This window comes from Daucus carota, chromosome 1 (assembly GCF_001625215.2).
Source record: "Daucus carota subsp. sativus chromosome 1, DH1 v3.0, whole genome shotgun sequence".
Taxonomy (NCBI): domain Eukaryota; kingdom Viridiplantae; phylum Streptophyta; class Magnoliopsida; order Apiales; family Apiaceae; genus Daucus; species Daucus carota.
In genome coordinates, this window is record NC_030381.2 from 28,942,085 (window position 1) to 28,957,012 (window position 14,928).

The 14,928-nt window shown below is 33.7% G+C and overlaps 2 protein-coding genes across 2 annotated transcripts; one reads left to right on the top strand and one right to left on the bottom strand.

Annotated features, from left to right (window-relative positions):
• The first annotated feature begins 3,371 nt into the window (after positions 1 to 3,371).
• On the top strand, positions 3,372 to 6,361 carry LOC108204987 (protein neprosin). Its single transcript, XM_017374720.2, has 7 exons — positions 3,372 to 3,939; positions 4,097 to 4,183; positions 4,267 to 4,524; positions 4,619 to 4,783; positions 4,908 to 4,961; positions 5,048 to 5,194; positions 5,577 to 6,361. Exons 1-7 carry the CDS (start codon positions 3,754 to 3,756, stop codon positions 5,952 to 5,954), a joined length of 1,275 nt encoding a protein of 424 aa, XP_017230209.1. The 5' UTR covers positions 3,372 to 3,753; the 3' UTR covers positions 5,955 to 6,361.
• A 4,065-nt stretch (positions 6,362 to 10,426) lies between these two features.
• Positions 10,427 to 12,893, bottom strand: LOC108209189 (uncharacterized). The gene is made up of 5 exons (XM_017379976.2): positions 12,698 to 12,893; positions 12,161 to 12,471; positions 11,109 to 11,400; positions 10,917 to 10,994; positions 10,427 to 10,716 (listed from the first exon to the last, which is right to left on the bottom strand). The coding sequence occupies exons 2-5, from the start codon at positions 12,454 to 12,456 to the stop codon at positions 10,666 to 10,668; spliced, it is 717 nt and encodes a 238-aa protein (XP_017235465.1). The 5' UTR covers positions 12,457 to 12,471; positions 12,698 to 12,893; the 3' UTR covers positions 10,427 to 10,665.
• Between the last annotated feature and the right edge of the window lie 2,035 nt (positions 12,894 to 14,928).

Genomic DNA, 14,928 nt, shown 5'->3' on the forward strand with positions numbered 1-14,928 from the left:
AATTTAGCTAAGTCATGAGAGCATCTCCAATATACTCTTAGTTCAGTCTTCAATATATTTATAAAATATTGATTTTTAGTGGGTTAATGTGTGTTTATCTCCAACAATGCTCTTCATATTCACTCCTTATCCATTTTTCTATTATTAAACATAGTATGCAATCATGATAGTACAAGAATAAAGTTGTGAGAGAAAGAAAATATATCATATAACATTGGTTAAGAGTCTTTAAGAGCTCTTAACAAGAGAGGTTAGAGAAGAAACTGAGCATCTCCAAGAGCCTCTTAGAGAGCCTCTTAGAGCTTCTCCAAGAGACTCTTCATTTAGGCTCCTAACTTGAGATTTGAGGAGGGAGAGGAAAAATGTTGCTCCAAAAGACTTTTAGTAGCTCTTTAAATCACTAAGAGCCTCTTGTTTCTCTCTCCTCTCTCCTCAAAATTAAGAGCCACCACATTGCTCTTAACTTATTTTTTCACAATAAAAAAATCCTTCCCTCCCATCCACCTCCATCTTTCCCTCTCTTTTGTTATAGTGGAGCCCAATATATGATTAAAATATGAAATAAAGAAGAGATGTGGAGAGTATTGTTGGAGTTTACACTCTTAACTTTGTCCTAAATTGCTAAGAGCCATATTTTTTAAAGGGATTTTCTATGGTGTGCCCAAGGGCACGTAATAGTCCCTAACTCCAATAAAAATAATTCCATTTGATTGGTGGATGAATAATAAATGTGAATGGCCCCCTGCATTCATATCAACTCTACCAATCAAAATAGCTTATTTTTATAGAATTTAGTGTTTATTGTGTGCCCTTGGGCACACATTAGAAAGACCGTTTTTTATATTATATTTAGGAGCCAACAAGGAGGCTCTTGGAGATGCTCTTAGTTGGCTCCTAAATATAATATAAATAATGTGGCTCTTAGCAATTTAGTGCAAATTTAAGAGTGTAAACTCCAACAATACTCTCTATATCTCTTCTCTATTTCATATCTTATTCATATTGGGCTCCACTATAAAACAAAAAGAGAGGGAAAGGTGGAGGTGAATTAGAGTGAAGGAATTTTTTATTGTGTAAAATTAAGTTAAGAGCTATGTGGTGGCTCTTAACTTTGAGGAGAGAGGAGAGAGAAATAAGAGGCTCTTAGTGATTTAAGGAGCCACTAAGAGTCTCTTGAAGCAACTTTTTTCCTCATCCTCCTCAAATCTCAAGTTAAGAGCCTAAATGAAGAGTCTCTTGAAGCAACTTTTTTCCAGTTGCTCTTCAAATTTAAAGTTAAAAGCTTGTATAAAGAGGCTATTGGAGATGCTCTAATCTAATTCTGATATACACTAACTCTAATCAGAATTCAATTCACAAATCTAACTCAAATAAGAATTCAATTCATATTAGGTTAACACCCAAAAATCCCTCCCACATTTTATGACTAAGATATATGTTTTATAATAATTATCTATACGTAAAATTATTTTTCTTATATATTTCGGATCAATCAAGCTAATGTTATTATTGTAATGGGCAATAATGGGCTGTTACATAATAGTCCTCCCCTTTAGCTCAAATAATTTCATAACCGAATTACCGGTCACCAAAAGACACGAACGTCCATTCGTCAATGTTTCTTCTCAAAAAAGAATTTTTGTTTCTCGTTCTTCCGAATTTTGAGTGTCGCTAAATTGCATTTAGTGACCTCCAAACAACCGTTCAACATTAAAATGGTACATCCGTCTACAAAATCACGTGTATCAACCTCGAGTGTCTTTCCATCTGATGAGTCACCTTATCCTTACTTTCACAATCGTCCTCCCTTTAAAAGAACATCACTAATATCATCCAAATAATTCACCTAATTGATTGAACCATTAAACAATTATGACGATCCCTGCCATCTTCTTCCATCATGATTGGTTCACGATGCAAATCAACCGTCATACCTTTTCTTGATTTGTTGGTGTAAAAAACCAGAAACACTTGTAAAAAGTTGAGAATGCTAGCTTTTGTTTTAGGACTTCTACTTCTTTCCCAAACAGTTTAATCACTTATAAGTTTTAATATCATTTCTAGTCCACTTCTTTAATTTAAGGAAGAAACAATTTTTTAAGCTTACCCAAACGGTCTCATATTCAAGTATCCGCCCACAAGCGACATCTAAATCTATATATTGAGAATACATGACAAATACAATATGATTATGTGTATATAATCATCTCAAATTTAATTAAATCAGAATCTAATTTTGAAATACACTAATTTCATTTAAAATACAATTCTGAAATCTAACTCAAATAAAAAATTAATTTATAAAAAATTAATATTCATATATCCTTCTCATATTTTCTGACCAATACACACTTTTTATAATAATTGTCGTACACATACAAAAGCCATTTCGATGTTTTCTGCATCTGGATATGATCAACTGCCGGATCATTTTGATTTTGACGATCAAAGATACAATGAGATACTTCTGAATCTAGTCTAATTTAATTGATAAGTTCAAACTAAAAAATTTGGATGACCAATGATTTCAAAAAATAACGAATAATCACACAAGTGCATATTTGATAAATAAGAAATATTTTTATATTTTCTTTGAATATAAAGTCGAAAGACGAAGCACTCCTGAGAGCATCTCCAATAAGAGTTGCCAAGAGGTTGCCAACTCCTACATGACATGACAATCTTGGTTGCCTACCTATTGGAGTTGCATGGTTGCCAACAAGTTGCCAATCAAAGTTGCCCTCATATAGTAAAATCACATACATTTCCTCAAAAGTGAATACATTTCTACTCATTTTTGTATTTTTCATATTGTTATCATTTATGAATGGGACTACATTAACAATTTTTAAAGTTGCCAACTATTGGAGTAGATTTTTAACAAAGTTGCCAATAGTGAGATGGACGAGAGAGGAGATAAAATATTAATATATAAGATGATGTGGTAGAGGTTGGCAACTAATTTGACAACCTCTATTGGAGATGCTCTAAGAAGTATCGAATAGAGCAACAAGAAGTTGCAAATTTTAGTTTTTTTCTTCCGCTAGCACTATTTCTTTTAATTATCAAATTTTTTAACTAAAATTACGTGGACATAAATAATGTATGAATCCTAACTAATTCATCATTTACAATTCACTTATTTATTTTAAATAATAAATAGCTTCTTATAAATTTAGTTAAATAATCACAAAGTATATTATGAAATTATAAAGTAACCTAATATTAAAACACTTTATATACATTTCTCTGAATTATAATTTGAGAACTCTCAAAATGAACTGTACTTCCTTTAATACATACACACTCGTCCTTTTCTCTCCCAGACCAACTCAAGAACTTTTTATAATGACAATAAATAATAGGAAATTGATGTCGCTCCCGTGTTCAAAAAAACAAAAAACCAAACTGAAGAGAGAGGAGAGAGAGTAGAATTGTGAGGGCTAAAAAACAAAAATCTGTATTTGAAAGATGAGCCTGAGGGAGTGAAGTGTTGTTTTTTAAGTTTTTACTTGGAGAGAGATATCTCTGTGTGGGAGAGAGAAAAAAGAGAGATAGAGATTGAGAGAGAGAGATAGAGCATTTTGGGTTTTAGTGGGTGTCTTAGTTTGTGCTAGTAGTGTGTGTTTTGAGTGGTGGAGCTGAGCTTTAAGCTCAAGAACATCTCATAAGCAAAAAGCAACAAGCTTTGAACCAAGTTTATTTCAAGATTTGAAGGTGGGTGGGAAAGGGCTTAATTAGTTAAGCATTTCAATGGCACCTCTTCACTTCATTTCTTCAAAAACACCCTCTTTCACACTCTCCTTGTTTTTCTTGTTCTTCTTCTTCACTTTGTGTTGGAGTAGCCGTGTGCCCAGAGGGACTGGGCTTTCTAGGCAGAAGCTTGAGGTTCAGAAGCACTTAAATCGACTCAACAAGCCCCCCATCAAATCCATTCAGGTACATATCTTTACATCTACTCACATTTTTATGTATGTATTGAGCCTTATTGGTACTTTTGTTTGTTATTTATGTTATATTGAGCATTTGTGTTGTGTTTTGAAATTTTGTGTATGGAAAAGAATAGTTCTTAATTATTGTTGTTTTGAATGAGCAGAGCCCAGATGGGGATACCATTGACTGTATTCCAATCTCACATCAGCCTGCTTTTGATCACCCTTTCCTTAAAGATCACAAAATCCAGGTACCCTTTTTTATTTTTGAGAAAATGAGCAAGAAATGAGGCTTAAAGTTGATGTTTTGTGTTTTTGTGCTTTGAATTCTCAGATGAGGCCTAGCTATCACCCAGAAGGGTTGTTTGATGAGAGCAAGATGTCAACAGAATCTAGCGAAAAGGCGAAGCCCATGTCTCAGCTTTGGCACATGAATGGTAGATGCCCAGCAGATACTATACCTGTGAGAAGAACAAAGAAAGATGACATTTTGAGAGCAAGCTCAGTTAAAAGATATGGTAAAAAGAAGCATAGAAGCATTCCTAAGCCCAGGTCTGCAGATCCTGACCTTGTTAACGAAAGCGGTCATCAGGTAGCTTTGATTACAAGCTTTTTTGCACTCTTATAAGCAGTATGTATACATGGTTTCTAATTGAATTCATTGTATTGTGATTTTAATTTTCTAGCATGCCATAGCTTATGTTGAAGGGGACAAGTATTATGGTGCAAGAGCAACTATAAATGTTTGGGAGCCAAAAATACAGCAGGCTAATGAGTTTAGTTTGTCACAAATTTGGGTTCTTGGTGGTTCTTTTGGTGAAGATCTTAATAGCATTGAAGCTGGTTGGCAGGTAAACTTTATATTTTGGTTTTGTTTATGGAGAAATTGCAGAACAGCTTGATTATGGCATTCACATGGCTCTTTTTAAGGTATTTCTATTATTAGGTCTGACTGTGGCATGTTCTTGATAACAGGTCAGCCCAGATCTTTATGGTGATAATAACACAAGGCTTTTCACTTATTGGACTGTAAGTCCATAATTTATCATACAATTCGTTCCTTTACTCACTTCAACTGGATTTCACAAGAATACTCAGAGTTTTTCTTGATGCAGAGCGATGCATATCAAGCAACAGGGTGCTACAACTTACTCTGCTCAGGCTTCATACAAATCAACAGCGAAATAGCAATGGGTGCAAGCATCTCCCCGGTGTCTGCTGTTCGAAATTCTCAATATGATATCAGTATTCTTGTTTGGAAGGTGAAATTGAAACCTTACCTGGCCATATTCTTAAAGTTTGAACTTTTGCAACTGACTTTTGATTGTTAAAATTAATTTTTTTCAACAAAAGGCTCCATGATAGTGAAATCAACACACAAGTATACAGCTTAATGATTAATTAGTTTGTTTATTTGAGTATAGATTGTGGAATCATATTCCCATAACTTGAGGTTGTGGAATCATATTCTATAGACTCTAGAGTAATTATTTTTGAGCGGTCTTAATTTGATCATTGCTCCGTGCTTAGTTTAATAAGAAACCTTTCTTTTAAAGTTAATTGTTGATTATGGTGTACGCATCTTCATCCAAAGCTTCTTCTTGGTTAGTTCTCAAGAATCATATGTATTTCATCCATGTGTAGGATCCAAAAGAAGGAAATTGGTGGATGCAGTTCGGCAATGGATATGTACTAGGATACTGGCCTTCTTTCCTCTTCTCATACTTAGCCGAGAGTGCCTCAATGATAGAATGGGGCGGTGAGGTTGTCAACTCCGAGGCCGACGGTCACCATACCTCAACCCAAATGGGCAGCGGAAGATTTCCAGAAGAAGGGTTCGGAAAGGCCAGCTACTTCAGGAACATCCAAGTCGTCGATAGTTCCAACAATCTGAAGGCTCCTAAAAACATCGGCACATTTACGGAACAGTCCAACTGCTATGATGTTCAAACAGGCAGCAATGAGGACTGGGGTAGATACTTTTACTATGGAGGGCCTGGTAAAAACCCAAACTGCCCATGAGAGAAGTGAAATGCAGGAAGAAAAGATTCCCATTTCTCCCCATCTCTCTCCCCTGTATTATTCATCTCACATCCCTACCTCTTTCTCATCTCTTTTAACATACTTTTATTATATCTTACATATTTTCTTTAAATTTAGGTTTGAGTTAGTGAATGTGGTGGTCCCTTGTTTTAAGTAGTGGGAAGTTTTTGACCCTTTTGCATTTTTGTTGTTTAAAATCTTGAAAAGTGGTTCTCCATGTAAGTGGTTGGGGAAGTGGCCAAAGTTTCTCAAAAGTATAAAAGAAGCAGGCCCCTGTCTTTTCTATCTAGCAGCAGTAGTAGTGTATTTTTATTTCTTTATATTCTCCTTGCTTTGTTGGGAGTTGGGAGTGCTTTGCTACTCAATTGGATGAATCAATTTGCTCATCTTGGTTTTGGAGCTTCTCTATCCATTCATTTTATACAATATTTGTATTTCAATCAATGTTCATTTTGGTAACATACCAGAGAGACATGCAACGGGAAGAAAAAGGGAATCTGTACCTGTACAATTTGAAAATTGAATTTAAGCCCTTGAACTCTTCAAACTTGCAAATCAGCATGTATGGTTGCGCAATTCTTTACACGGCAAGACAAATAAAATAAAAAATCATACGAAAATAATGTTTGGATTTATAAAATACGCGATTCAGATTTAGTGGTGTGCTTGGCTTTATCTTTAGGTACACGTCGAGTAAATGACGAAAATAAATATATGAATAATTTTTTTTTTTGTGAATTTAGGTTATATAATAAAATTTATGAGTAATTAATTTGCAATTCAGTAAAATATCTATTATATATATAAAAGAATAATATGTAATAAATTTTTTTAGTTTCATATTTTTTGCCAGTATTTATGTTCGTGTCGTGTGTCTACATGGTAGACATGAAAAAAATAATTTTTTGGTGTAATATTAAATCGTGACTGAATTTCAAATATGATTTTATTAATGGTGTGCACCCACCGAGTGAATGCTCATTCCATTTTTTCTGTTACGATATTTGTCACAACAAATTTAAACACATTTATATTAAGTCAATATTATTTTTTCTTTTTCATAAAACTTTAATATAATTTTTCGTTCAATTCTCCCCTCAACTCATTCCATCAAGTGAACACAGCTAAGCGTATAAATGATTTATATGAAAAATGAAAATACACCCTACAATATACTCCTTCCGTCCCGTTTTAGTTGTCACATTTGATTTTGTGTTGGTCAAATTGACCAAATTTTGACTGAAATTTATTAATATTTCATCAATTGAAAAAATTAAAAATATATGTGATCAGAAATAATTTTTAATCTATTTTAAGATATAATTTTTAGTTTTTTAAAATAATAAAAGAGTCATTTATAATCTTTGATCAAAATTTAATCAATTTAAACAACAAAAAAATAGAAATGTGACAACTAAAACCGTAGATAAGGTGTATATACTACACGGACGAATTGCGAGGTCGCCTGCTGTGTATACACACGCAGGCATGAATCATTCCACTAAAGAAAAACATCTTTAGATTTCAAGTCAGTGGAAAAAATGTTGTCATGTGTAACAAGAGATTTAAGGTTCTAAGTCTTTGAATGCACTTGAACCTGCCGAAATTAAGGGAAACTAAAGTGTTTCATTATCTTCTTTTTCTTCATTTATAAGATTAACAAGCATAATTAAAGGGAGATAAAGTAGAGTCATAATTTGCTAATGGAGAATGGTAATGGTTCTCAGAATATGATTATCTTAATTATGTAAAAGTTGGCTTTGGATAGGACATGCAGGTATGTACGTGGGAAAGAAGTGGTGAAAAACACTTTGCAAAATGACATTTATGCCAAACTTCTTTATGTAAAGAGGTCAATGCCTTCATCAATGAACATCGAGGAATCAAAATTAGCTGCTTCAATTGTGGGGACTTGGTGCACACTAGCTGTTTGTAAGGCACAAGCTTCATATTAGAATCACTTTCTAAAAGGACCATACATTTGTATCCCCGGAACCATAGGCCAACTAGGACCGAATCCCATGCCGAACAAGAAATATATTAGTTTTATCATATTGTCCTTAGATATCAGTAATTCCTTTTCATTTCAGCTCCTGCTAAGTTAGAATTGTTGTGAAGGAATTTGATCAACACTCCTATCTTGAAAACCGCTTAGTCTCAACTCTCAATTGTCCAGAAAAGTTCACAACTAAGTACTCCTTCTGTCCCAATCAATTGTATACGTTTCTTTTTCACTGCTCGATAGTCGACACGCTTTTTAAGGATCTTATAAAACATATTTCTACAACTTATTATTAAGATTTTTTTTTTTATAAAAGTATAAATGTTATACTTTTATACAGAAAAGGAAAATCTTAAAAAAAATTTACAAAACTATACTATATTGAAGCATTAAAGTCCGTGCCGCGCCCCGTCCCCCAATGTATACTATTGACTGGGACTGAGGGAGTATCAATAATACACGCGAGTTTGCGTAGATTGTGTTTGTACTGAATTTCTCGAGTTTCCGTCAGATCAGGGCGATGGAAAATCTATGCACACCCGAACTAGATCATCGAGAATGTGTTTCTCTCAAAATGTATAAGTGCTCTCATCCTCATTTAAGAATCGATCCCAACAAATGACTTACATATTCCTTATTTATAGAAAAATCAAGTTCAATGTGGTTTTTATAGACCACATTGAACTTGATTTTATGATCATCTGAACACTGATTTGTAGTAGTTCCTCTACAACTGAACCGCATTACAACTGAGATATGAATAAATAGACCTCATACAGCTCCTCTACATAACTTGTAGTCCTTCCTGCAACTCCTGTATGAGCAACCCCAAGCGTGACAGAGGTGGTTCTATGGTGACCACTGACTACTAAACCTCAATCCACAGACACGTGCCTAGCTTTGCTCGGGCTTCATAACACTTCTTGGACCTCCTTATAAGTTGTGGGACTTAATTTATACTTAACCAAAAACGGAGCTCAACAAGAATCTTCAATAAAAATTTGCTATTTTTAGATTTCATCCTCCAATCCCGGATGCCGCCACTAATTTGCCCGGTTTGATATTCTGTTCCCCGAGATAAAATCGAGTAAACATCTTTTCTTGTATAAACACGTGAGAACAATTTATAGAGCACTGCTGCTGCACACTGCACCTTGTTTGCAAAATCGATCACTAAAGCAGTTGATGCTATACATTGTATCTGTGCATGTGTGTCAACTGCATTTGCCTACTCTATAGAAGATAAGTCTAATACTCGTATCATCATGGCGATGCATATCGTTGCTCTTAGCTTCCGGTGGAACATACATATTATTGCGGAATTTCTCACTAGACTATTTCTGAATCCTTGTTTCTATCATAGTTCCAGAACAATTTTATAATTTCATAAATGTCGATAATGTAAACAAAGCTACACTTTATAAGGCAAATTTTCCAAAGAGATGAGAATGAATCATTTATATTTTCAAGAAATGTGTTGATTTGTTACTCCATTTATCTATTTACCTAGTTTCCTCTAAATTCTTTGTCTTCTTCAAGTTTCAGCAAAATTTTTAGGTTCTGTTATTTCCTGTTTACATTGAATTTGAGCTGGAACTATATAGCACACTGCTACTCATTTCGCTGCTCAGTTGTTCAAGAGCTACGACCCAGAAGTGCGAACATCATATGAAAACAACGTGTTTTGATGCTAGGAACATCTTGAAGGCCAAGGCTGCAATTCTCTTATATTTGCACTTGTTATCAACCACATTAAAAGTGGTTTAGTCCATAAATCATCTTAATGCTCCAACCAGATTGGCCTGGAAAAATTATTCCAAGATGCCTGTTTTCTCTGGTTGCAGGCTGTTAATCTCTCTGGTTGTAGGTTGAATACAAACTTCTATACAAAATTATGAAATTTGTTGAAATAGAATCAACTCTAATAGCAAAAAATCAACTTATAGCCGAGTTTAGTAGCTAGACAAAATTTATTTATATGGTATGGCAGATCTATGATCAATCTATTTGATCCAGTGAAGGATTGTTACGGTCTAGGACTACGAGAGTCCTCACAGCTGATCATTCTCATGGAACGATGGAGTTCATACCTAATACACAAAAAACGTGTCTCATTCTTATGGCTGATCATTCTTATGGAACAAAGGAGTTCATGCGTAGTACACAAAAATCGTGTCTCAGGCTCATAGGAGAGGTATATACACAGCCTTACCCTTTGAATTTTTAAACTATAAAAAGAATGATTTCCAGGTTCCAGGCACAAACCGGGAAAGAAATGATACAAGAAAACATTCTTGTCCATACGTTCACTTTCATCTCTAGACCCCCTGTTATATATCAGATGGTCACTGTTAAAGGTAAATGAAAATACTGGCATGTGATGTAAAAAGCATCATTCAGCAACAAAAGCAAAAGCTTTAACAGACAGAAAGATAAGTTCAACAAGATGTATAAAAAAAAAAGAAATTGTCTCTTTTTCTCTTTAAAGAATGTCGATACAAATATTTCCGGTCAATAAAGATTAATTTCTTTACAAAGAGACTACAAACACCAATCATCTCTCGTTCATGATCCCTCAACCTCTGCGGCACTGCCTGCTTCCATTTACGAACTACAGAAAAGCTCTTCCCATTGCCAACGTTTCTTTTTCTATTGGTAATATTGTCCGATGTATCTCTTTCCATCGATTCATTCAGAATCAGTTTCCATGCTGCCCATAGCCTTTAATCCTCTTGGTCTCTGCATCACAAAACAGTAGTCATTCATCCTTCTGATAAATCATCATCCACCCTTCCTCCTCCCCTTTTCATCTAAACTCCCCAGTGCTTGAAACTTTTTGAACAATTTCATTAAACAGGACTATTTCTTTCCTCAAAAGGAGAAGTATGTTAAGGACAAAAAAAATGGACATTCACAAGGTAAAGGTCAAGTACAATTACCTTCTTAGAAGTCTTCTTCTCTCTAACTTCATACCTCTCTTGGCACAAGTCAGACAACCATTGACCCGGACTGACAAACTGAAAATATCCAGAATATCAAAGTCAGCATAATCAGAACTTACGACACTAAAAAAATGTTGGATGATAGATTTCTGCTTTGGTTTTTAACAAAGAAGAGAGAAAAATGCTTACAAGTACACTTTTCTGAATCATTTTGGCCCTCTTCTTAGGCCTGTGGGGTGGCTTACACCCTTTCATTGCCATAAAATCTTCCTCTTTTTCTTTACTTGATAGTGCTACATACAATTTTGGCCAAACTACCACTTTTTTCTCTTTGGTTGCTTCCATGAACATCTTGCTGTTGTCATCCAGTACTCCTATGCCCGATCCCCTTGTGCTATAGTACCTATCTTCCTTTTCAGGAGAGGCAAATGATAACATCTTCCGATTCCCACTGGCGCTCGACCTATGTGTTCCTAAATCTCTACAAGACGAACCCAAATTATTGCACATTTAAACTCCTGAATTATGATATTCTACCTAGCAATTTATAAAGATACTATATTCTCTATAAAAGATATCAATCATATCTTTAATAATAAACATATTGATCTTGCATTATCACAACAGATATCTAAAAACTGAATGCTTAATTATGTTTCCTTACATCTATTATGCAATGCCATTGTTCCACGGTACAAATTAAAACATTGCTGGCATTGTTTCAGCTGCAGTTGTCTAACAACAAAATGAGGCCTTTCTTAACAATAAACATCATTATGCAATTAGGGTTATGTCGGGCTCTTATTGTCTAACCATGAAAACAAGAATTCTCTTATAAGTAATTTGGCATGGCTATGCTACCATTAAACCAAACCAGATCAAGGCCAATTCTATTCCCCATTTACATAGTAAGGACTAAGAATCCCCCTTGCAAAAATACTTGTATAAACATATACTCCTACCGAAGAAACACAAATTATTAGAAAGGCTAAACAATCACAAACTAAAAAACCCTATACCCCTAGACAGTTTATTGTATCATAAGAAAAATATTATAGCCAAAGATGGAAACTTTACCAATTACACTCAATCTAGGCTCGTAAGGTAAACAAGTTAACAAACAGACCCTAAACATGCTAAAAATAGATAACATGGGTTACAACCATTACATATGTAGTCAATTAAACCAGAACATAATCATCAACAAATGTAATCGAGGAGAGCTATGTGCAAGGAATTACCTGCTGGCTCGATTCGGGGACTGAAAAGGAGGGCAAGGACAAGAAGCTTGAACTTGTCTACTAGCAGTGGCAATATCATTGTTTTTATCATCATGAAGATGATTAGGAGTCGAAGGTGCAGCAGCGGCAACAACTCTCCTATCAACTCTAGATGTGGTTTTCTTCTTAACAATAAGACCATTACCACCACTCTCTTCTTCAGATTTCGCACCATTCATCACTGATGAAGATGATGAAGACTCTTTCACCTTGACACATCTCAACCTCTTTCTACTTCCCCACTGTAATTTATCCATCTTCTCTTTAAATCTCTGCATCAAGAACATTAAAACTCAAAAACCCATCTGAGATTTTGCAATAAAAGCACTATAAGCGAACAAATTAAAGCAATTAAATTCAAAACAGCACAAACAAGTCAAGATCTATAAGCAAACAACAAAACTCACAGCACATTTCAACAACAACCCATTAAAGCAAATCCATACAAGATTAGATGAGAATATTATAATTAGATAGAAATTAACTACTTGTGCTTACCCAAGATTAAAATCTTGAAAATTATGAGATACAACAATGAACAATACTGTGAAGTAACTGAAAATTTCCCCGCTCACAAAGAAACCAAATGTATGTATGAATCTTGTATATCAGTATATTTATCTCTGTCTCGTTATCTTGTGAATTGTAAGATGTGAAGAACTGAAGACTGAGAGGAGGAGTTGGTTCACCCTATTGGGCTTTTTTCTTCAAAATTTCACACATATTGATGCACACACTGGTTCAATAGTGTCAAATGAATGGTGACCGTTGGATGCTAATGGATGGTCAGATGAGTTTCCCTCCTAATTTATGACCATCCGTTGACTGGGGTATTTTGATAGCCATAGTTTAAACCAATACTCCCCCGTCTCTAAAAACATTTCTCATTTGAGATGTTGGCACTGTTCATAACATGACACAAATAATTAATTTATATCTAATTTATAAAATAAAATATAGTCATAAGTGATCTTATTGGATTCGTATTTATAAGTACTTTATTAGTGAAGTTTTTATTTTTAATACTAATACGAAATTAAAGTTATTAATGATAAAAATCGTGTGTTGGCAAGCATGATAAAGACAAATAGGAAAAATAGTAAGAGATGGAGGGTGTAGTCATTTTAATTATGAGCGCCTACATAAAATTAATTTTGTAGTCCATTTTTAATTGTCCAGTTTTGACTTTCAATAATCAATAGTACATGATAATTAAAGTGAAATATTTTAATTCGTGCTATTTCTCTATTTTAATCAAAATTTAACGCATATTATTTTGTGAAAAATTTTGTACCTAATGTTGTTCATGAAACATTTTTCACATATTTTCATTGTCACGATTTTACATGTATATATAATCTTACTGGAAATCAAATTAGTCTAAAAATAAGAAACTAGTTGCACAATTATTTTTATCACTATGTTTAATTATCGAAATCACCTATTGTATATTAATAATCACTATGTTGTACATTACAAGTCTCATAAATATAAATACACACACATAATATGTTATATGTACCAATCATCTTATTCACCCACAATGATGGATCTCATGCATCCATTATCATCCCCTTTAAACTATTCACCGTCTTCTAGGAGTGTACACACATGTCGGATATTGTTAAGAATATGATTTTTTTTATAATAAAACAAAACATTTAGCATAATTTTGTTTCAAATAAATGTGATTGATCCACGAATAACATACTATCTGTAGTATCTGTTGATCAGGTAGCCCATCAAAGGATGAAATTTTTGTAATATAATAGACACTATACATTTTAGCAGTTAATTGTACTAGTTGATTATAACTAATAAAATTATGATTTATCAATGGATGCGTAATTATGGTGACAGATTGAAAATATTCGAGGTCATGTAAATTACTGAAGTGAAGTGTAGATAACAGCTATATCAAAGCTATCAACGAATTAAGAGTAAGGGTTCATTAACTACTATCCAAATCCATCATCGGCTAGTAAAAAATAAGCTAAAACTTATAATCAAGAAAACTATCAACTGCTAGTCCCACAAGATATCAACATCTACTCAAAGAACTTATCAATGGTTAATCTAAAACTTATCAATTTGCAGCTACTGTGCTTGAAATAAGACAAATATCACATGGGTTGTTCAGCTAAAATAACGCCTGTTTTGAGAGCTAAGTACATATTTGACTTAGTACCATATTGAAGAACTCGAAACTTGCTATTTCTAGTTATACAAGATGTGATTATTCAAAAATATAATCTATCACAACATAAATATATTGAAGTTAAATGAGCATGTGAACAACTTCTACTAGATATAAAAAGCTATTTTATTTATTTTCTGGTAAATGTAAACTTGAAATATATGACCAAGTAATCTACTTCATTTTAATAGTATTTCATCCAACTCAGAATGGTGATAATTGCTTAGAGTTGTTAGAAAAAATTCTTATACAAACAATCTCTTAATTATCTTGTAAGCAGTTGTGTTTTATAACACAGAAAAGTTCCTCAATAGAAAAATCTCTTAGGTGAAAAGACAAACTTATTTGAAACCTTTAAAGAGCTTTTGTTTCTTAAATTTTACTTAATTTTATTTCTTGTCTCTAAGTTAGAATATAAGAAGAAAAGATTTAAAATCTCAAAGATTATATTCAACCTTTCCTTCTACAATCTTTCCACTAATTGAATTGTTAAATAACAGATATGTTAAGAGCATATTGACAACCCGGGTTT